This window comes from Antennarius striatus, chromosome 8, assembly GCF_040054535.1.
Source record: "Antennarius striatus isolate MH-2024 chromosome 8, ASM4005453v1, whole genome shotgun sequence".
Lineage (NCBI taxonomy): Eukaryota > Metazoa > Chordata > Actinopteri > Lophiiformes > Antennariidae > Antennarius > Antennarius striatus.
Genome location: NC_090783.1, coordinates 19,696,155 through 19,719,753, shown reverse-complemented (window position 1 = coordinate 19,719,753; position 23,599 = coordinate 19,696,155). Strand labels below are relative to the sequence as shown.

At 40.1% G+C, this 23,599-nt stretch overlaps 1 protein-coding gene across 7 annotated transcripts in view; it reads right to left on the bottom strand.

Moving 5' to 3' along the window:
- Positions 1-23,599, bottom strand: part of ptprdb (protein tyrosine phosphatase receptor type Db) — a 160,261-nt gene that overhangs the window by 47,889 nt on the left and 88,773 nt on the right. For all 7 annotated transcript variants that reach the window (XM_068320868.1, XM_068320867.1, XM_068320871.1 and 4 more), the window contains 2 exons: positions 12,473-12,618; positions 4,542-4,683 (listed from right to left, as the gene is read on the bottom strand). In XM_068320868.1, coding sequence (XP_068176969.1) covers positions 4,542-4,683; positions 12,473-12,618 — 288 coding nt within the window. The remainder of the gene's footprint in view (positions 1-4,541; positions 4,684-12,472; positions 12,619-23,599) is intronic.

The following is a 23,599-nucleotide window of genomic DNA, read 5'->3' as shown; positions in this document are numbered from 1 at the left end:
TGGGAAATTTAAGAGAAAAGTGGGGACAATACTTTGAGGATGTGGGGATTCAAAGTTGCCTGAACTCAGTCAAACTAATAAGACATCCTGTATTCATTCTTGGAATTAAATATGCTTTGAGGAAATTAATTGGTAAAACATTTTTTTTTAACTTCAAGGCTCCACTTTGAAACTGTGAGGTAAAATATCAGATTCATGAGTCATCCACGATAAAGTGGATAAAAATAGACATTGCGACAAATTACAGACGACCAACGGGTCTCCTCCTGCATGAGGATTCTACCTGGAAGCCATTCTTTCCATTTTATCCTCTTTTACAGAGAATCCCTATGATTTTATCCTGATTATCAATTCAAAGTCTCAGTAAAGGGAAATCCTAGTCCTGAACCTCACCTCAAGAGATGCTAATTCTGGCACTAGCATATCGAACTCAACCAATAAGCGAGGAGGCCGTCAGACACTAGCATACAAGAGCATGTGTGGCCTTTTAACAGCTCCTGTTTCAATCAATCACAATACCCAACAAGGCAGTCAGGGACTGCAACATCAGGGTAGGTCAGGGTACCCTGAAAGTAGTATGTGACAAGCATAGCTTTGACCTTTAAGATCAAATTTGACCATTGATCAAAGCTAGTGCATAGGTAGATCAAAGCACTAGCTTTGATCTATGGTCTTACTCACACTGGCCTTCTCCCTCGTCTTTCTATCTTATCCAGTTCCTGAGTGTACAAAAGTTGAAATATGACCTTGACCTAGTTTTCTCAAGGTCAAGGTCATCATCTCATTTTCATCCCCTTTGCCATCTGGGTAATCTGCTCTTTGATTCATCTTTCTCTCTGCAACGGTTGCAAAGATATTTGGTGGACATACGAAAGAACGGACGAATGAACGAGCAGACAAACACACGAACACTGACAATTACAATACATCACCGCTTTGATTCGCTTCAGCTGGTAATGTTGCTAAGAAACAGTGCTTCTTAATGGAAGGGCTGAAAGGGAAGGAGCCTGAAACGAGTTTCGCCGCCTCTTGATGAAAGTATTCAATCTGAGTAGCTCAGTGGGTAAAGAGGCTCGTTGGCTATTGGTTCTTTGTGGTTCAGGAGGTTGTGGGTTCAATCCTCACACCCGTCTAATGTCTTTTGGGCTAATCTTTTTGAGCTTTGGCTCCCAGGTGTTTACTGACTAGTGATCACTTAAATTCACACAGTTGTTTACTTCATCACATCAAATGACAGACAGACAGACAAACATTATTATTAATTAATAATATTTAATTAATTAAATATCTACTGCTCAGACATACATAATAAAGAAGGGTAGGTCAGGGTACCCTGAAAGTAGTACCTGACAAGTGCATTGCTTTGACCTTTCAGTGTAGGTCGAAGCTTTACACTAGCTTTGACCATAGATCAAAGCTAGTGCATAGGTAGATCAAAGCACTAGCTTTGATCTATGGTCTAACTCACACTGGCCTTCTCCCTTGTCTTTCTATCTTATCCAGTTCCTGAGTGTTAATAAATGGAAACATAGACATAATAAGCCAACGGAACAAGATGAGAAGGTGTTTATGTGTAAGTGTCTTCTGTGTGTCTGGGTGGTAAAAGAGGGCAAAAGACAAAAAAAGAGAGGGTAGATAGACAAAGACAGAGTGACAGTAAAGAAACAGTAAAGAAAGAGGGAAAAGTGTGGAGAGAGCAAGAGAAAAACAGAAAGAGAGTGAGAGAGAGCACAAGGGATCTATATGGCATAATAATCCTGATTCTCTCCGCTTTCATTATGCAAACGCTTACTTCAAAGCCAGCCCCTTGTAGGCAGGAATAATGCATTCTATTTCATCTACTTCAGATGGGATACTATGCTGAACATTGAGGACACACAGTATGACTGCTACTCCCTGAGACCCTGCAAGTGTTTCTGTCTCATTTCAACAGTTGAGTTGCAGACACATGCAGGTAGAGGATTGCAATTACCCAAAAACTTAGGCAAACAAGCAAGTAAAACCAAACCAGATGAAGCTGCACATGTTTGACACCTGGTGCTGACAGAAACACAACACAAGTTTCTTTAATTCAAAGCTGAAGCAGTGTGAAGTGGTATGTTTGAGGTGCGATCGAATAAACTGATGTACACACACACACGCACGCACGCACCAACACACACACCCACACACACACGCACGCACACACGCACGCACACACGTGTTAACGCATTCACGTAAATCAGATCATCACCATCCATCATGGGGACAGGTGTAAGTAACACCAAAGTGCGTTTGAGACAAGCCCTGCTGAACAGTTTAAAACCCCTTGAGGTCATAGCAGATGCGTAACCCTACACTCCTCTGCTGAGGGAGCCTTCCACACATCCCGCTGTTTCAATTGGATGTGCTCCCACTTCACTCTTTCCACTGAGATATCCAGATAATTTCACAGCTCATAGAAGAGCCCGGTCTCACAATCATGGGAACTGCTATGTGAATACTGTCCTCTTTATTTAAGACCCAAAAAGAAATCCACACAAATTGCTCCCTGGGTTTGTCATCTGCAAGTCTGGATGACTGTAAATCAATTCTGGCCTTACAATCATGGGAACAACAGCCTGAGCCGGCTGCTGCATCAGAAATTCAAACGTAATACTGTATCTGCAGCTGCATACAAACTTGTTTTTGTCATTCATGACTGGCTTGAGGAAACAAACTATCAACAGATGCATTACAATGAACATGTAATATACAGCTGTATACAGTTAAAGACTTGTGTGCCTCTGCAGTAATTTGTTATTTTAACAACAGGATAATTAAGACCATTGTAAACAAGCACTACAGTTTACACACCAATTTGTGGTTCACTTCTGACAACACACTTATGCTCAGGATTGATGCTCTTACTTTGGCTTTAGCACTAAATAATAAGGTATTGAAACCAAAGTCATCCAACCATGTGTGTTTTATTCTTTCTTCAGACAATAGTTGAAGCTCTATTTTTCCAACTTGCTGTTCTTTTTAAAACAGTCCCCTTGTACAAAAGAACAAACATGCAACCTTTATCAATCCATAAATTATACAGTATCTGACTGTAACCTAAATCATCAAGCAAGTTCATTATTAGTTCAGCTATTGCCAATCAAACCCTTTCACTAGAAGCTAAGATTTCAATTAGCCTGGTTTTAATCCTCTGTAATTAAGCTGACTGACCTTAAGCACAGAATTCCTCCTGTCAGTCAGTCAGTTACTGGAGCTGTGTCTTTACAGAGCCACAGGAGACAAGATGACATGATTGACATGACTGTGTGTGTCTCTGTGTGTATGGGTGCACAGGCATGTGTGTGAAAGTCTGTCAGGGGCTATTAGCTGGTCCCAGGTGACCTGCTATTCATCTAAAACAGATTGACTTCTCAGAGGAGTAGAGAGAGGTAATCATTACATCACTACTGACTGCCTAAGATTGAACATACATGAAGGTTTATTCGAACTTATGTTTTGGCTGCCCGTGACCAGCTGCGGCGGATAAAGCGGAAGAACATGGATGGATGGATAGATGGATGCTTTATCTCTGTATGTGTGTATATGAGTGGTTCTGTTTTCTGTAAAGTTCAAGATTAGATACAGGCAGATAGGTCCCCTCATGGTAAAATCCCAACTAGCAAAGACAAGCAAAAGCACATGTGCAACCTAGAATTCCACACACAGAGCCATGTGAGATGGAAAAAAAATTCTGGATGGAGCAAAACTGCAAGGAGAAGCAACAAGCAATCTGGTATGAATAATTTAGAAGTTGCTGTGTAGTGGACCTAAGAGCAAATGGAGAGGCAGGAAAAGAAAGATAGAAAGATAACGAGAAGAAAGGAGGAAAGCACACACTGTAGACAGAGGCAAACAGAAAGCATCAAAAGAAGGAGATGAAATGAGGGGATATGAAGTTTGAGGGACCAAAATCAGTTGGAAATGATGGAGAGAGAAGAGAGTAGAGATGAAGAACTCTCAAGTGTATTACCTCAGTGACAAAAACAGAGAGAGAGAGAGAGAGAGAGAGAGAGAGAGAGAGAGAGAGAGAGAGAGAGAGAGAGAGAGAGAGAAAGAGAGAAAGAGAGAGTGGAGCTGTGATGGTGGAACAATAAGCTACACATTCTTTCCCCAGGAGGTTGTAGTGTAAATGCTGGCGATGTGATTATCTACACTTGAGCAGCTTCACTCTTGAGCTCGCCCCAGCAGTACATAATGTTCTCTTAATGGACTCCAATCACACTAACTTTCCTATCTGCATTAATGGACTCGTGCTAATGCTAAGGGAAACCATCAGTGAAGCCAGATTCATGATTACAGATGTACTGTGTCTACCCATGAGGACTCATCCCTACAATTCTCTGACCATACTTTGACATATAAAAATGGAAAAAAGCATTGTATGATCTGCTAAGTATACTTTATAAGGGATAATATGTTATTTTACTTTGTGTTGATGTGACATTGTGAATGACTTCTAATGTTCTTTTCAGAACTACAGCCCAGTGGTATTTTTTTTTGTGTATATTCATTCTCACCTCGTAGTACACTTAGTCTGGTGGTGGCAGTGATCTCTCCTACAGAGTTGGAAGCGTGACATTCATAAATGGCCTCGTCTCTGGGAGTCCTCAGTGGTTGGATCCTCAGGACCGAGCCGGACCCGTCGTCAAATTCAATTACCTATTGGAAATAAAAGATGTTAACATTTAACATTAACTGTTAAACAATACTTTGTTATTAATGTGGTCATTTTTAATGGGGAGAATGGTGTCTTTGTTATTCACACCCTGCAACCCCAGTTCCTTTTCTGGCTCAGTGTAACTTGGGTATGTGTACAGTCTCTCCCAGGAGAAGTGTGTACCGCTTTATGGCAGCACATCACACACCACCAACTACATCTGTGAACCGAGATCAAGTTCTATGGAGAAAATGTTTTCTGGTTTCCCCCTGATGTCCTCCAGCTGCTCTGGCCAAACTCTGATTTATGAAGTTTGCTGATGGACAGAAACCTTTACTGTGACTCTAAAGCAACTGTTGTTTGGACCAGCCTGGGATAACAGAAACATTGTGCGTTTACACCAATGGAACAGGAGGTTTGTGGGTGTTGGAGTGTTTTAGGCCTGGAGGAAGTGCTTGTGTGGATCAATGATGGGCGAGTGGACAATGGATTCAAGGCTCAGCAGCTTCTATCTGAGGATGTCAGGAGAGATTGACCATGTAAGCTAATGAGGGAATAACACGTACTGAGAGAGTTGAGAAAGAGGCTGGACAACAGTAAGTCTCCAATTGGGCTCAAGTTGGTGAGAGTTTTTGGAAATAACAGCTGCAAGAGGGAAGCCAAGATGGATTTTATGCTGTTTTGATTAGCTGCTACTCAAGGATGTATAAACATTTTGTGGTATATTTTTGGGTGATAATCATAACACATGAACACATATTGTCACGCTGCGGTGGGAAAGTGGATTGCAACAAAATTGAAGGGATGCAAATTGAAAAAAACAGCAATTCCCACATAATGTTAAGCTCACTGTTTTATGTCCTGCAACTGCACTGATTCCCTCGCTCTGTTTTTTTCTATTGTTGTAATTATCAAAACCTTGCAGCGCACTGCCTCCCCAGACATCCACTGCTGTTTTCATCAACACTGTTTGTGACCTAATGTTTTTCAGAGAAAAAGTTTTTGAGGGCCTTTTTCAAGGTTTTAATTTACTGAGGAAAGCTGGAAGGAGATAGCCTTGGGACCATTGGACTAGCGAGATTTAATCCTTAGCCCCAAGGCATACCTGGATCTAGGAATATTCAATACACATATTAAAATTAATTGCAGATTGTACCAGACAAGCAGTTCATATCAGGCAAGCAGCTGACTGAAATGAAATGGCTAGAACATGAGATTCCTGAGATTGTACATTTGAAATGCTATTACATAAGAGAAATAAATGCATGTAATAAGTCTGGACTTTGAATTCTGGGAAATAAATCCAATTAAAGGAAATCCCACAACCATTCCTGACAAACAGGCAAAAAAAGAGAAATATACAGCTGGTGGTCTGAAGTTATATAGGGTGTATTAAATCACAAATAGGAAGACAGCAAAATGTACTTAAACCTGGAAGGAAACTGAACTTATGAAAGTTTAAATGCACTCTGAGCTCCAGGTGAGCCTGGTTCAACATCTCAATCTAAGGGTGACAGAAATAAATCAGAGGTCACAGCCTTCAAGAAACCAATAATAAGGAGGATCGTATAAGAATTTCATATACTTAGGCCCACGGCATCATCTGATATATGAAAGAATTGAAGCCGTTAGCCTTTAACACAGATGTACAGGTGGTCCTCAAGATATGAACATTCAACTTAAAAACATTCAGAGATATGAACAACCGCACTACTGTAGTCCCCCCTTTATACCAAAACTCTTGACAAGTAGCACATCTCCAATACTCATCTCCCCCTCTTGTTCCTGTATTGTCTCTGAGCATCTCAGCACATCAGACTTCTTACTGGATACTTCACTTTTATCTTAACTGATAACAACTCACAATAACTACAGTATTTTTCCTCGTCCTTTACTCTAAAGGTAAGCTATATGTCAGAAGCTACAGTAGTGTATAATGGTTCGTCAACATCAGCAGGTGTTTTCTTCTTCTCCTCCTCAAGGATTAAATTATAAGGAGTAAATGTTTATTTTGAACTAATCTGAATTCAAAACCATTGCGTAAATTGTGAGTGACCTTAACGTTAGATTTTGAAATATATGTACATATTTGTACATATATGTACAGTATATGTTTTTATTTTCATTGATTGTATAGTAACATGATATTGTGATAATCTGTTAAAGCAGACTGTTATTCTAACTTTGCCCTGAGTTTACACTGTGCTTGTGTTGGGCTGTGGGAAGTTTGTGAGACTTGCATAAAGGGAGACGGAGTTAGTAAGTAAGGAGTTCTTGAGTAAGGAGACAAATAAAGCCCTATAAAGCCTGTGTCTGCAACGTATAATCGAGAGCGACTTAACTCTAAATGACAGGTACCTGCATTTATTTCATTATGTGTTCTTTTTATGTCGTAATGTTTCGGGTAAGCATTACGGGATAGTACTTTCATATTTAGGGTAATAATGGCATTTAAATGACCTCAAATGACGATTACAGATTGAAATTTAATAAATAACGACTATAATAAATTACGAACAATTCAACCTACAAACAACCTCTCGGACCAATAGTGTTTGTAAGCTGACGACTTCCTGCATAACTACGGAAGAATACATGAAGAAAAGAAGGTAGGGCCATCAAATCTGTAGCTGGATTATTAGTTGCTAAACTGGCTTCATTAGTGATGAATGGTGTTCTTAAACCTGAATAATATGATATCAAATCATTATTATTGAAAAGCTTTGCCTTATTTATTAATTAATGGAAAATTTAGAAAAATGAGACAAAATTTTCATTTTTTTCTACAGCACCCACCCAAATGGTGGGTTAATCATTCTTGTTAGCTGTACTCTCGAATTCTCCAGGGTTTGTTCCACCCACAACAACCCAAACCTTCACAAATTTCAGATATTGCAATTAAGTGAATGTCTCACTGTAAAGCTGCAATTTATTTTGCAACGTGATAGTCAGAGTTCGCTATCTTACGGACTGTTAATTATTCATGACAGGGGATAGGATGGGGCAAAACAAGATGAGATGTTTTTTTTATGTAATGCTGGAGTGCCATACAACATTAAATGGTTATATTTCATAATTATTTTAAATCTGTTTTTCTTTTCAAAATGTGGGATTTACCATTGGTAAGTGATTGAACTTGTTAAACTGGGTAGCTCCGCAACCATAGTAAGGCATGGGCGATTACGTGTATGGAGATTACACCCATGAATAATCTGTAATTGTCACAACATCAGATTAAAACAAATCTCAGTTATACAGACTTGAAAAAGCACCAGATGAGTTTAACAGAAAACCTGTGTCCCAGTTGAGGCCATATCAGCTGTGAAATCAGAAGGTGCTGAAGCATTGGTTTCATCCTGTATGGAACTGCAGATTGTCTGTGCACCAACCCTGAATGCTGCTAGCCTGCATATCTCTGGTCCTCAAAGTGAGTATCTTATGTAACATAGCCAAGTTAAATATGAAGCTTAAGAAGGACAGGGAATACACAGATGAACATATTGTTAATAATAATAACTTGGGGAAATTCTTTTTACACTACACACTTCACATGTACATATACTGTATGTGTTAATTACACATACAGGGGTTACAGGTGCCTGAACACAGCACACACTAGGGGCCTGTAGGCATGCAATTAGTATAGAGAGGACATACAGAGGTACAAAGGAGGTGGAGTGACGGCGCGCACGAGGGTCACGCCCCCATGAGCATCTTGTAGGGGGGATGGCGCCTTGCTCAAGGGCACCTTGGCAGTGGCTGGGAGGTGAGCCGACGCCACCCACCATCAGCTCACACTCCGAAGGATGTTCTGGCGGAAGCGGGATTTGAACCCCCGATGGCTGGGCCATCCTGTCTTCAAGACGATTGCTCTACCGCTGAGCCACTGCCACCCCAAAGTTGACTCCTTGTTTAGGCTCTAGTCGTCCATGTCGCTTTGCATGCACCTTCACTTTGATGGATTTATTTGAGTTGGCGAGGACAGAGACAAGAGCCTGAGCATTATATTTCTTAAAGGATATTTCATGAATACACGTATGAGGGAAAGCACGGAAAAATCAAGTGGTGAGAGTTATTATGTTAACTATTGCTGTAGTTATTTCACATTAACTGCCCAAGTGCAAACGCTATGTACAATATGTCTTGAGACATCACTTCTAAAGTAAAATATAAATGTAGCTGCAAGAGGGCACAAGTCAGTGTCTTATTGTGCCGGTCCCAAGCCCGGATAAATACAGAGGGTTGTGTCAGGAAGGGCATCCGATGTAAAACTTTTGCGAAATCAAACATACAAATCAAATCTATGACTTTCATACCGGATCGATCGAGGCCCAGGTTAAGAACGACCGCCATCTTTGCTTTTCACCTACAGGTGCTGGTGGAAATTGAACTACTGTTGGTCGAAAAAGGAAAGTGTGTTCGTAGGAACACACTTTGTAAAATCAGTGATTGTAAAGTAGTAGTAGGCGAGAGTGTAGCCAAACAGCATAGGATGGTGGTGTGTAGGATGACTCTGATGGTGAGGAAGATGAAGTGGACAAAGACAGAGCAGAGGATGAAATGGTGGAAGCTGACAAAGGAATGACTTTTAGGAAGGAGTTGAGACAGGCTCTGGGTGGTCAGGAGGTGCTGCCAGATGACTGGACAACTACAGCTAATGTGATCAGGGAGACAGGTAGGAGAGTACTTGGTGTGTCATCAGGAACCAAAGTAGATAAGGACAATTGGTGGTGGAAGAAGGAGGTACAGGAGGGTATACAGAGAAAGAGGTTGGCTAAGAAGAATTGGGACACTGAAAGGACTGAGGAAAGTAGACAGGAGTACAGGGAGATGTAGCCTAAGGTGAAAATAGAGGTAGCAAAGGCCAAACAAGGGGCTAATGATGACTTGTATGCTAGGTTGGACAGGAAGGAGGGAGAGACTGATCTATACAGGTTGGCAAGACAGAGTGACAGAGACAGATACTTTGAAGAGCTGATGAACGAGGAAAATGAGAGAGAACAATGACTAGAAGAGGTGGCTGTTGTGGATCAGGAGGTAGCAAAGATTAGTCAGGATGAAGTGAGGAGGGCATTGAAGAGGATGAAGAGTGGAAAGGCAGTCGGTCCTGATGATATACCTGTAGAGGTATGGAAGTGTCTAGGAGAGGTGGCAGTAGAGTTTACGACTGGGTTGTCCAACAGCATCTTAGATAGTGAGAAGATGCCTGAGGAATGGAGAAGTGTGCTGGTGCCCATTTTTAATAACAAGGGAGATGTGCAGAGCTGTGGCAACTACAGCACTTTGGTCAACTGTGGTTGTTGTAAAGTGCTTAACAAATAATGTTGGATTGGATAGGATTGAATAAAGCTGATGAGCCATACAATGAAGTTATTAGAAAGAGTAGTTGAAGCTAGACTAAAGGCAGAAATGAGCATTTGTGAGCAGCAGTATGGTTTCATGCCAAAAAAGGGTTCTACAGATGCAGTATTTGCTTTGAGATGTTGATAGAGAAGTACAGAGAAGGCCAGACGGAGCTGCATTGTGTTTTTGTAGATCTGGAGCAAGCTTATGACAGGGTGCCAGGAGAGGAAATGTGGCATTGCATGAGGAAGTCTACAGTGGCAGAGAAGTATGTTAGAGCGGTGAAGGACATGTATGAGGACTGTAAGACAGTGGTGAGGTGTGCTGTAGGTGTGACAGAGGAGTTCAAGGTGGAGGTGGGACTGCATCAGGGATCAGCTCTGAGCCCCTTCTTGTTCGCTATGGTGATGGACAGGCTGACAGACGAGGTTAGACAGGAATCTCCATGGACAATGATTTTTGCTGATGACATTGTGATCTGTAGTGAGAGCAGGGAACAGGTGGAGGAGAAGCTAGAGAGGTGGAGGTTTGTCTTGGAAAGGAGAGGAATGAAGGTTAGCCGCAGTAAGACAGAGTACATATGTGTGAATGAGAGGGACCCAAGAGGAAGAGTGAGGTTACAGGGAGAAGAGATCAAGAAGGTGGAGGATTTTAAGTACTTAGGGTCAACAGTCCAGAGGAATGGAGAGTGTGGCAAAGAGGTTAAAGAAGCATGCGCAGGCAGGATGGAACGGGTGGAGAAAAGTGTCAGGTGTGTTGTGTGATAGCAGAGTTTCAGCTAAAATGAAAGGAAAAGTATACAAGACCGTGGTGAGACCAGCGATGTTGTTTGGTCTAGAGACAGTGTCACTGAGGGAAAGACAGGAGACAGAGCTCGAGGTAACAGCTCTTTGAGAGTGATTAGGATGGGTAGGATTAGGAATGAGAACATCAGAGGGACAGCACGTTAGAGGTTTTGGAGATAAAGTCAGAGAGGCCAGACTGAGATGGTTTGGACATGTCCAGAGGGGAGATAATGAATATATTGGTAGAAGGATGCTAAGTTTTGAACTGCCAGGCAGGAGGCCTAGAGGAAGACCAGAGAGGAGGTTTATGGAGGTAGTGAAAGAGGACATGAAGGTAGTTGGTGTGAGGGAAGAGGATACAGAAGACAGGGTTAGATGGAGGCAACTGATTCACTGTGGAGACCCCTGAAGGGAAAAGCCTAAAGGACAAGAAGAAGAAGACTTATAAAGTAAAATATAAAAATAAAATTAGAATAAAATCAACAGTATACTAATGTCAACCTTCTATGCAATAAATACAGAGCCAACAATACAGCTTCTTTACAGTTGCATTCATTTAGAGAAAAGCACAGGTGTAAGTAATAACATCAGAGACGGTTTTGTTGAATTAAGGATACACCAGTGAGTTCTCAGCAACAATCAGGTTCGCTTTCACCCATGGCCCCTTTAGTATTTAGCTCATTTCTTTAGCAGCATGTTTATGCAGAAACAACAGAACATATTTCTGTAAAACTCCAATAAATAATAATATAGACTCCAGTACTTTTTATTTTTTAGGGTGGTACATACACATTTTTGGAGCTTTTAAATACAACTTAATATGAATATTCAAAATTATGTAAAAACTATAGAACCAATTTCCTCAAAGATTTGCAAATTGTGAAGCAGTTGACAGATAAGGTAAAAAGATGATCAGGACTGTAAAGCCTTGATGCCATTTCAAGTATTAATGTCATTAATACTTGAAATATTACTTGAAATTAATTTGAGAATTTTTAATATAAAATGGGAACTTTTTAAATCCAAATGGTTCACTGACTCAAACCATATGGATTTTTAGAAAAAAAAAAAAAGGCAAATTTGGATTGTTTGGACTCACTAATGAGTGGTATATGTACTTTAAAATGACTCAGGAATAATTTGATGAGAATAAAATTTCCTTTTATCTGTTACGATATACATAACTAAACAGCTAAGCTGGTGGATCAACTGTAAACCAGCACATCTTTTTTCCAAAAGCGATATTTACATTTTTGCCGGGTGTTGTCTATTTGTTTCTATGTGCTATTTGTTTCTCCCTAACTGGCTTTTAGTTTCTCCTTCATATTTAATGGACAGAGAGCAAAGTGTTATTGATCACATCAAATCATACTGACCATGTCAGATTTTCAATCATTATTAAAATTATAAGCCACATTTGTGACTGACATGTAAAAAAGTAACTGCTGTGAGAAAGCAAATAATGAAACCACAAACTAAAACAGACACCAATAAAAACATTTATGCAGGTTTTGCAGAAGCTTCTTGTTCACACAGCAGGTCCATGAAGCTGTGAAGCTCTGCTGTGGCTCTGCTAACCCATTGCTATTTGCATTTTCAGTATTTAAGCATCAGAAGTATAAAAAAACCCCATAAGGTTACATTTAAAATCTCATCACCATACCTCGAACCTCTGGTTGCTGACTTTTTTGCCTTTCTTGTTCCAGACAATCTTGGGCTGTGGATCCCCTGTGGCCTGGCACACAAAGGAGGCAACTCCCCCTTGGACTCCCGTTTGGTCTTCTGGGGTTCGTGTAAATCTAGGGGGTGCTGGATGGAAAGATTTACAGAAAAGTAAAAAGTTAAAATGTGTGTAGGCACAAACGTGCATGTCAATAAGTGCATGAACTGGAAAATACAAGATGAATAGTTATATAATCCTTTCCATAATAAATGACATCTTCTCTCATCACCATTACTGCTAAACCAGTAGCATGAACACATTCATCGACAAAATATTATTGCTTTTGTCTCATGCACCTCAGCACCGAATTCCCCCCTTGTATACTATAATCTGTCTTCAAACACCTCCGTTGTTGGGGTATCCCATGAGTGTGTATGGTGTGTGTGTGTATGTGTGTGTGACATTCAATTCTTGAAGCTCACATGCACTTATACAGTATTTATCTTTCAGCATAGTCTTGAATGTGGGCGGCTTTGTGTTTGTGTGTGCTTCGTCTTTTTCGTATGAGTGTGAATGTTCAACCATGTTTTTCCCTCTGTCCCTGTACCACCAAAGAAGCTTAATATTTCTGTGCCATAAAGGATTTATGAAGACTTACTCCTGACATGACCACTAAAGCTCCTCATTCTGAGGACGGCGACAATATCATAACCACAGCCTCTGCTGGATTGTGACATCACAACATCAAAAAGATTCGGCACGTCAGTCATGGCATGTCACCGTCAGCTCGTCTAATGGCATTCCAGCAAAACCAGAAAATCCCTACTTAAGGGCTTACCGCCAACCGCCCTGACAAAGGAAGAGAAATTGCATTTTGCTGTTTAAAAGGAGAGAGAGAGGGAAAAGCTAAGCTTTTCAGAAGAGTGTAAAAGAGAGAGTATGTGTGTGTTCAAAGAGTGGAGAATGCTGAACAGAAGAGAGGGTGAGATAAAGGGAACGGCAAGAAAGACAGATGGAGAGCAGAATGGGTGAGGAAGAGGAAGCATGAACAACAGAAGTGGAGGGAGAGAAGAAGATGAGAACAGGAGGGAGAGAGACACGGAGAGAGACAGAGGGGAGTAGATAGCGGGAGTGGGAGAAGGAGAGAACAAGCCAGATGCACTGGCAAACATGCCCCAAGCTGCCCAATCACCTCTATACCTCACTGGCTCATGGCCAAATGGTCCTAAATGACTGGGTAGAATGCTGTGTGTGTGTGTGTGTGTGTGTGTGTGTGTGTGTGTGTGTGTGTGTGTGTGTGTGTGTGTGTGTGTGGTTAAATTACTCTAATGGATGACTCATTGAATAAATGATAAATCTGATAATCTGGCCATTTTTATATTAACATAAACTTTTTTTTTGGTGGGGAGGGTGATGGATGGGGGTGTGTGTGTAAGTGGATTAACAGAATTAACAGAAGATGATATCGGAAGACGTGTTGGGTTGTAGGAAATTTGATATATTGTACGTATTTGTAATTTTGCAATACTAAGAACTGAAAATCCACTGCTTCATATAAGACTGCCATTAATAGTAACATGATCTGAATAGTCCAGCAATGCACACACCTTCTACATGTATGCCAGTACACTGTATATGTGTATGATGAGAGAATGAGCAGATGTGCCCATAAGAGAGCGGGTAAGAGAGAGTGAAAAAGACCTGGAAACAAAGAATGAGGAGAGGGCAAATCGCTCTTTTAATCCTCTTGCTAATCTCTCCCCTGCCAAACAAATGAAAAGTGTAAAACCAGCAGAACCATACTAAAAGGCACGGAAGACCTTACAATTGTTTTTAATCTTTGCCTCCTTGTCTTCATCTATCTATCCTTTAGTTCCTTTCATCATACATACTCTCTTTCACATGTTTTGCCCCTTTATCTTTCTACCCACTTCTCTATTTGCCCATCACTTCTTTTCTTTCTTCACAGCTGCTCTCCTAGCTTCCTTATTCATTCTCTTCCTTGTTACTTTTTTCTCTATCTCCCCCCTCTATCTCTGTGGTGTTACATAAGATTTGCTGTCACATTGACTGACTTAATTATGAGGATGGGGGTAGGGGATGGGGGGTTAACAGGATGCAGCCGTATGCTCCACACTTCACCCAACTCACTCTTGTTTCTTCTTCTCTTTTTACTTTCCACTATCTTTATCAGCTCTCATCCTAATTATCTTCACCCTCCTTCCTCTTTCACTCTTCCCTGTTCACCTTCTTTATCTGTCCTCAATGCTTTGCTCACAATCAGTGTCCAAACTGTTTCAGGCTCAATAGGCACATCAATATTTTTGGGTTGGGAAGTTTTATTATTTCACATTAATATTATTTATCCATTTTCTTGTCACTGCTTTATCCGATGCCGCGGGTCAAACCGAGAAAAACCAACAAAATTCCTAATAAATTTACGAGAAGACACAGATTGGTGCAATGTTTCAAAAATGGCAGATACTACACCTTGCCTTTGTAAGGCAGACATGCTTCAATAGAGGCACTTTGCCTGATGTTCACGTCTGTCACCAGGCATTCTGTTACTGCCTTCCTCGATCCCTCTGAATGACCTAAGATGGAAGTGAGGCAAAACTACTGAGCTGATCGGTCAAGAGAGATTTAGTTGGAATTAGACAGCTCCAATTTGTCCCTTCTTCATTTGAGTGTGTGTGTGTGTGTGTGTGTGTGTGTGTGTGTGTGTGTGTGTGTGTGTGTGTGTGTGTGTGTGTGTGTGTGTGTGTGTGTGTGTGTGTGTGTGTGTGTGTGTGTGGTTGGGGGTATGGGTTGGGCGACTTGCAGGGTGGCCTACATGAAGGTTGCCATACAGTGGGATGTGAGCCACACAGCAGATGGCAGGGATTATAATGTCAGTTTCCCTCTCCGGATCACTTTTAAGTAATGGATGGAGGCTATAATAAACTTTGATTTTAGGGTTAACGACCATCGTCTTACTTTTTAGAAATTACAATTAAAATTACAACAAACAGAATTAACACATTTGGAAGAATGGTATGAAATAAAAAGTATCATAGCCTATTTTGATTAATGTGCTAAAATGCAATCTTTAAAGACAGAATGATGGCAGGCACTGCTATACTAGCAAAAGACAGATAGTAACACACACACAAATGGTTACGTGCTAACACACACACACACACACACACACACACACACACACACACACACACACACACACACACACACACACACACACACACACACACACACACACACACACACCGAATAGTAACTAAAGAGCATTAACTAAAAAATATTTTCATGTTTAAAACACACATGAATGAAAATGGTTTCATTATAAGAATCCTTGCAAAATAATATAAATTCAAAATCTTATTGTGCAGTATAGGTCGGTTAGGCTCCAGTTTCTTCTTCTGAGCCCTAATGACAACAAATCATTAAAAAAACAATGGAATTAGAAGCGCAAACTGAGAGCCTAGTCTTCAGGATGCCGGAGTTATGAAAGTTATAAAGTGTAAAAGACAAGCTCAGAACACCTGAACAGATGTTCCTAGTAGCCTGAACATGTGAAAATAAGAATGGAATTGTGTTTCTATGTTGGAAGATTTGATCATTTCTGAAAGAGGCGCATTGTATATTAATATATAAAGCATCTTGGCTTGTATCTCATATTTTCCTGTACTTGTGTGCTCAAGTTGATAGTTAAGCATGCAATGAGTAATTCACAGTCTCTGCCAGGGAGAGTTCCAGCTGCATAGTGTTGTGTATGGTGGTGAGCAGTAAGATGATGACTCCCCAAATGAGAACAGCAGGCTTGTCAGACAAGTTGAGAAACGAGTCCAATATCGGGGCCTGGGCCAGGGTCATGACAGTCAGCTTCGAGAGTGGGTGGGAAGCTGGCCAGAAGCATAACTTAAAACACATTAACATCTAATTGACACATCAAGAGCAAATTATCAGGTACTCGGTTTTATTCTGGAAATGAAATTGGATTGCTGGGGCCAATGGACACAGAGAGACAGCTATCAATTCTGCAACACACATAAGAGTTAATTGGCAAACATTCTTTAAAAGGTCCATTTCAGCAAAGAAAATGTAATTACAGACTATCAAGTGCCTTGCCCTTTGATAAAACTCCCCAATACAAATCATACCATTCAAGTGTCCGTCTGTCTGAACAACAAAAGCATTCTACTATTGATCTGAACAGCTTTGCTTTAAAAGCTGGGGCGGCAGTGGCTCACTGGGGGGGGGGGGGTGGCTCAGCGGCAGAGTGGGTTGTCCAATGTACCAATATCAGCGGTGTGACCTGACAGTGGGAGGCGTCAGCTCACCTCCCGAGATCTGCTGAGGCGCCCTTGAGCAAGGCACCGTTCCCTTTCCAAGTTGCTCATTGGAGGCGCACCATGAAGAAGCTGCCTGCCACTCTACCCCCCCCCCCCCACCACCAGCACCTGCATCCCAACAGGCCTCTTGTGTGTGTGTGTGTGTATGTGCTTGCGTGTGTGTGTGTGTGTGTGTGTGTGTGTGTGTGTGTGTGTGTGTGTGTGTGTGTGTGTGTGTGTTACGGGTCTGTACACACTATATATAGATGCATGCAACTACTAATCTGTGTGTCGAGTGGACTCCTAATTTTCCCACAGGGGGGTTAATAAAGTTAAAATTGAAAATTAAATAAAACAAGATCTACAGTTTATTATATGACCTCTAGTTGAAATCATCAACCATCCCTTTGACAATATCATGATGGATGAAAGGATAAATAACAGATAATCTAAACATGAGCTCAACAATCTGCAGGTCATATACTGTATATACATGTACTTGTATTTTTTGTTCTTCTTTTAGACACAATTTTTTACATATGTTAAAATTTGTCACTTTCTTTTTGTGGACTGCTGTAATGAGTGAATATCCCCTTGATGATTTTTAAAGTTTTATCTTTCTATGCATATATCTACTGCTTTCAGTAATGCATGTTCAATTAGTATGTCATTTAAACAGCTTGAGGGTCCAGCTAGTGCTGAGTTAATCAGGGTTAATTTGTTAGAAATACAACGGGAGGAAATGATCAAGTAAGGTCTTCGTTTATGCAGAGGCCATTAGAAACACATGGATTACCCACTGCCTTCCCATAAACAGAAGGATTTCTCAGTGCTCGTCACAATGTATTATTCACAGTCAACTGCTCAGCAAAGTTAGAACTTAGCTGATGTTATGAAGGCTGTTTCACAGACGGATGCACCTGCTAAGCTAATGCTAAGCTAATGCAAGTCAGGTTCAGTTACTCACTGATGGGTGCACACATTGCTAGCTGCTCATTGCCTCCCTGCTGTGGACCAGCAATGCAGTACAAATGGAAGCTTAGTTGGTTCAGTCTATGTCTTACCAGCATGAACTTTCTCTCAGCCTTATTCACCCAACAAATAGGTTGACTTTAATAACAGCATTATTGAAAATACTTTGGTTTTGGTCATTTCGGGGAAAAAAAAATTGTATTTCTCCAGACTAAACTCCTTTTAAAATCATCATACAAAGCATGTCTCATAGCAAATGTTAGACCCAAGTATTATATCTTGGAATGCTTCATTGTGACTTGGTGTTTACTTGCACTCTGGTTGAGTCCTAAACGTCTTCTTGTTGTACTGTAAGTAAGCTACTGTTAAAACCAATGCTGGCAGTAACCATTAAAAAGACCAACAGAGAATTAAATTTTGGTATATATGACTTATGAAAATGCGATGCATTTTAAGTTAGGTATTTTAATCTCAGTTATTCCATAAACTTGAAATGACATCTCTTCATTACTGCAACTTAAATGATACATAAACGATATTTCAGGAAATATACCATAAATTATTTGATAATAGTTAACTGAATTTTTTGATAAACATGTTACTGAAAAACAGAAAATACAGAAGAACTTCAGAACAGTTAAAACTTTTTATTTTTGGTTATTTTTGTCTCTCAATATCAATGCAGATATTTCCTCTAAGAGGACTTCCTTTTTTCTCATTTTTTATAAATACAGTGTTCTCACCGTTCCAATGACTAAAGGGTAAAAACGGACCTGTTAAATAGTTTCACAGCAGAGAGAATCTTCTAAATGAATTATTTGATCAGCAAAAATTTATGTAAATTCCTTAGGTTACCCTTGAGGCAAAGCTTTGTATAAGATCAAGGTAATAATACTATATATTCATCTTAGTTTTAACAAAAACCCATACCAGTTTAAATTGCATTTAGAAAATGTTTATTAGTGCTTTCACATTTAGAAAAAGATATTTTACATTTTTTTTTACACTTTACACAATTATTTTTTAACATTTTTATTATTAATTTCTGATAAATGTCAGATCATAATTAGCACAGGTAACATTCGTTGCTGGGTCAGCTATTTTCAATGTTTTTCTTCTTAATGCTTAAGTGAGCTAACCAGCTGATGACTCCACTTTTCTATTGAAATTACAAGCTCCACGTGTACAGAGATGAGAATAGCATAATTTGAATATCTGAATCAGATTTCTACATTATTTTTGCATTATATCTACGCGATATTCTTCAAAAGATATCCAAATTAATTTAATATGACGACATGTGTGGCAAAACAAATTCCAGAAAACTGTCTTTATTGCTCCATTCATTTACATTAATAATATTATCAGAACTGTAATTCTGCAATCCAGACAGCATGTGGTGATAGTTTTCTTTAACCTCTTATATAGGTGGCAACATTTTGCAGCATTGATAATTGTGATCCAGGCATGTAAACAAATGTTTGAGTGCAGAATGAACATACTGAAATGATCTTCTAAGACTTGACAAGTACAGTATGTTCGCTGGATATCTTTTTGTTATTTGATCTCCAGTCTTTCAATCCGCAGGATTAGTCTCCTAATGCCCCAATCACAGTCTAAACTGCCAAGAGCAGGTGTTAACATTCTGTACTCTGGTTATGAGGAATAATGTCCCCTCTGATCTTGTCTTTTTTGTGTGCCTTTCTGTGAGTCAGGCAATACAAATCAATCACTATAAAAAACAATCTAAGGACATAACTCCTTGATTCTATTTCACATTAACTAATCCCTGGAGCATAAACCTTTGACCTTTGTGACCCTCTCTCTTCATCTCACACCAGTGAATCCTGACGGAACATCATCCATCAGCAAGAAGCCATTTGATTTGCATGAAACTAGCCTTCACATCAAATCATTCAATCTCTTCTATACTAATACTTCAAATTTTCTGTCTGTCTGTCTGTCTGTCTGTCTGTCTGTCTGTCTGTCTGTCTGTCTGTCTGTCTGTCTGTCTTTCTGTCTATACAGTATAAATACACAAATACAAAAAGCATCTGACAAAATGAATGAAATCTGACAAAGAATCCCTTTTCATTTGTGTAGCGATCAATGCTGGAAATTTAAACTGCCATTAATGATCAGCTACTACACATATACGTTTCAAGTTAAAACATAATTAAAAGCTATCAGCCCATTAATGTGACAGAAAGTCAAGCTTGTCATGTGTTGTGAAAGAGCACATTACTCTTTACAAAGATTTACACTGATGAACTTATAACCTGAGGGCCAGCTGTTTGACATACTTGCAGGTAACCAAAGACAGATCCTCTCTAAACAGTTGGTGTTCAGTGTCTCACTTAGGGGCTCCCAAATCAAGCAAATGTAGTGGTGCATTGTAGGAGATTGACCCAACAGCTTTTCAGATTCCAGTCAACCTCAAGGCCATGTGAGTGATGGCCACAGGGTCAAAAGCTGACAAGTCAATCAGTCACAGTATTTCCCGTGTTTCCGATGTTGAACCCAGCCCTTATATGTCATGGGGAAGAAAATTATATTTTCAGTGTCTGAGAAAACTGGTAAGATTTTTATTAATGCTCCTGACTACTTTATATTTGGCCTTGTGGAAAAAATGAGCAGGTTTTACATCACTTGATGTAATGAAACCTGAAGTGAAACAGTTTCAAGTTACTAGGAGTCTCCATAGCCATGCTTGGATTGTAACTAAGCCTTGCTTCCTCTCTAAAAGACAAATAGTTTAGTTGCATTCTACTTATCACGTGCAAGGAGTTTTATTTCAAGTGGATTTCTATTGTTACATCCAAGCCACAAAGGAGAGGGGTGACAGCCTGTTGGGTTTGGGGCAAACGTGGGTCAGCAAAAACAACCCTGATGTTGCAATGCTTCCTGTCACTCTGGATGACATGAGGAGGGATGCAGTTTCTCAAACGGGGCATCTCGCAGTGTACATGAAGCAGTGGCCTAGTTTGCGACAGGATCAGGGAATTACTCTTAATCCACCAGATAGATGTCATATGCACGCATGCACACACAAATACACTCAGAAAAAAATGGTGGAGAAAAACGGAGTAAAAAAGGAGAGATGTCAATTTAAAAAAATAACACATTCAAGCACGGAAAACTCAGAACTGTGTTTGCACATATGGTGCAGTGTAATACAAGGTTTCCAGCTATGAATATGAGATGCTGTTCCATCTGACTATATCTTAATACCCTCAGTCTACTAGTGTGTTTCTGACTGTAGCTTGAGTTGCAAACATGTGTGTTCATAGTTGTTTATAAAGTTTTCAAAATAACAATGTTACTGTCTAGACATAACCTCTATTTCATGAGCCCTATCATACTATTCCATTCCATAGTCTAACCCATTCATCAGTGAAGACATGTTCAAATGAAAGAAATATTTCAGTGTCTCACATTGGAAAACATGCAGACACAGATGAGCACAAAAGTTGTCCCAGAAGCCTTTTTGAATTCTCAACACTGAAGTATCCAGTGTTGATATTAAAAGAGGCACAGTATGTCATACACAATGAACTATCAAAAGAAAAGAACAGCCTTTCCTCCCATTTCCCCCCTCAAGCTGTCTGCTCCTCCTTTCTCACCAGATTATATGGAAGTGGCAAGAAGAGGCAGGAAAGGAGCAATGGAGAAAGTCAGTGAATGAGAACAGGGTAAAGAAGGTGAAAAGAAAAATACAGAGTAGAATAAGTCTGAATCCTTTTCACATTTTTTGCATCTGTGCTGTTTCCCTAACATCACAGAGGAATTTTTAGGGCATCCATGTTTTGGTGGATAGTGTTTTGACTGGGCCCTTGCTGGCCAACCCTGGAACTTGCACAAGGGACAAGAGGGCAAGGGCCTGAAAGGAAAATAATGATTTGTTTATGTGTGTGTAATTTCACTGGGCTCTGTGTTACGCTGCACTTTTTCACTTCAGGATGGCTTCCTCAATTTCATTCCAGTGGATATGCGAGTGGTACATAGCATCTCCCCACCTACATATTTGAATAAGCTCACTTGAACGTCTCATGCTGTTACACTGTCACCAACTCCACCCACTACCTGTCAATCAAGCACCCAACCAATCACTGCGCCAAACCAATCGTGGCACATCTGCCGGAAGGAATCACGTGAACAATATGGCGTAAGGCATCTGCTACGTTAGTAGAAGAAATAACTATAGATGGATTTCCCAATTAACATAATTTTACAGTGTCCTAACTGTTCCAACCATTTTCATGTTTTTGAAAATCCAAACAGCAGGAATGAGACAAAACGGCAACGAATTCTGAGTGAAACTCCAATTGAAAGAGAGGAAAAGATTGTGTCACAAAAAGAGAATTACTACCTTGCCAGAGCCAATGAATGCGGGGTATACAAAACGTCCTTTTACACAATAACTGCTTCGGCTAAAAAGGAAACTTACATTTGCGACTTCCGTCCGTTTGCGAACAGCAAGGGGTGAAAACTTTTCTAAATGCTGTCGTACCGTCGTCAAAAAAATGGGCAAAACTCAACTGAAAAGGATGAAATCAAAGCTTCGCCTTTCACATTCATTGTTTCCTTCCAGCCTGGCTCATGTACGCAATCAACAACCAATCTATGCCCAACAAGGAACAAGGAAACATCATCAGACCATCCAGTTGTGTTTCTGCTGCAGACTCTGTTGAGTTTATTAATGCTCGTCCAATGAAGACGAGCTGAATCCCTACTGTGATCTCATTCGGTACGGATGATTTTGAAAAGTCTCTCTGTCAGATTACAGACTCAACGGAGGTCAGGATGGCGTCGGCACCGTAATGGACGTCCTGGTGTCCAACACTCATAACAGGATTTTTCCAACTCTGTAAAGTTACATCATCAAAAACTTCAACTTTTACTGTTCTAATAAAATGAAGTTATCACTGTTCAGGTAGTAAAGTAGTCTAGAAGGAATATGCGCTAGCAAACATGACATCACCGTGTCTCACGTTGTGTTGCAGCAATAGTTTGGCTAGCATCAGTTGGCTATTGTTTAGCTGGAGCTCTCCACGTTAGCAGTTAGTTAGCCTTAGCTCCAGAGAACAAGTTAGCTATTTATTCTTTTCATATGTTTGGGATGAAGTCTGATATTATTGTTTTATCGTGAAACTTCCATCGGTTCCCGCTAGTTTATAATATAATTTAGCATTGGGCAAACAAAAATTCAGAGCTCACCTTCATTTTCCCTCCAAGAGACTGCTGAATGTCAGTGATCCCCAACCTTTTTTGCACCAGTTTAATGTCAGCCAATATTTTCACTGGCCTTTAAGGTGTGGCAGATAAATACAACAAAATAAAATGATAAAACCAGCATAAAAAAATGTTTTTTTCTAAATATAATAATATATATGAATCAAATTCAGCAACTTTATTAGCAACATCTTCGTAACATCACGTCTACCGGCCTGACTTGCGCCCTTAAGGAGGCATTCTTGTGATTGAGGCAAGCATTTTGCATTGAGAGTGACTCATAGACAAATGCAACCCGGTACGAATTGACCCGAGGACCGGTGCCGGTCTGCGACCCGTGGGTTTGTACATGATGTATTTTTAATCTACCTGCTTTACAGATGTTCTTGTTGTCACACCTACCACGACATATTTTACAAAAGAAATGTATTTTTAAGACAAATATATATAAAAAAAAATCAACAAACAAAACTTATTATTCACTGAAAGAATTGTTGGATGGAAATAAGCACGGTGAGCTCATGACCTCCTCCTCTTTCCTTTCCATTATTCTTATCAAATTTGTTGCTTTTTTTAAACACCACAGCAGAAAATG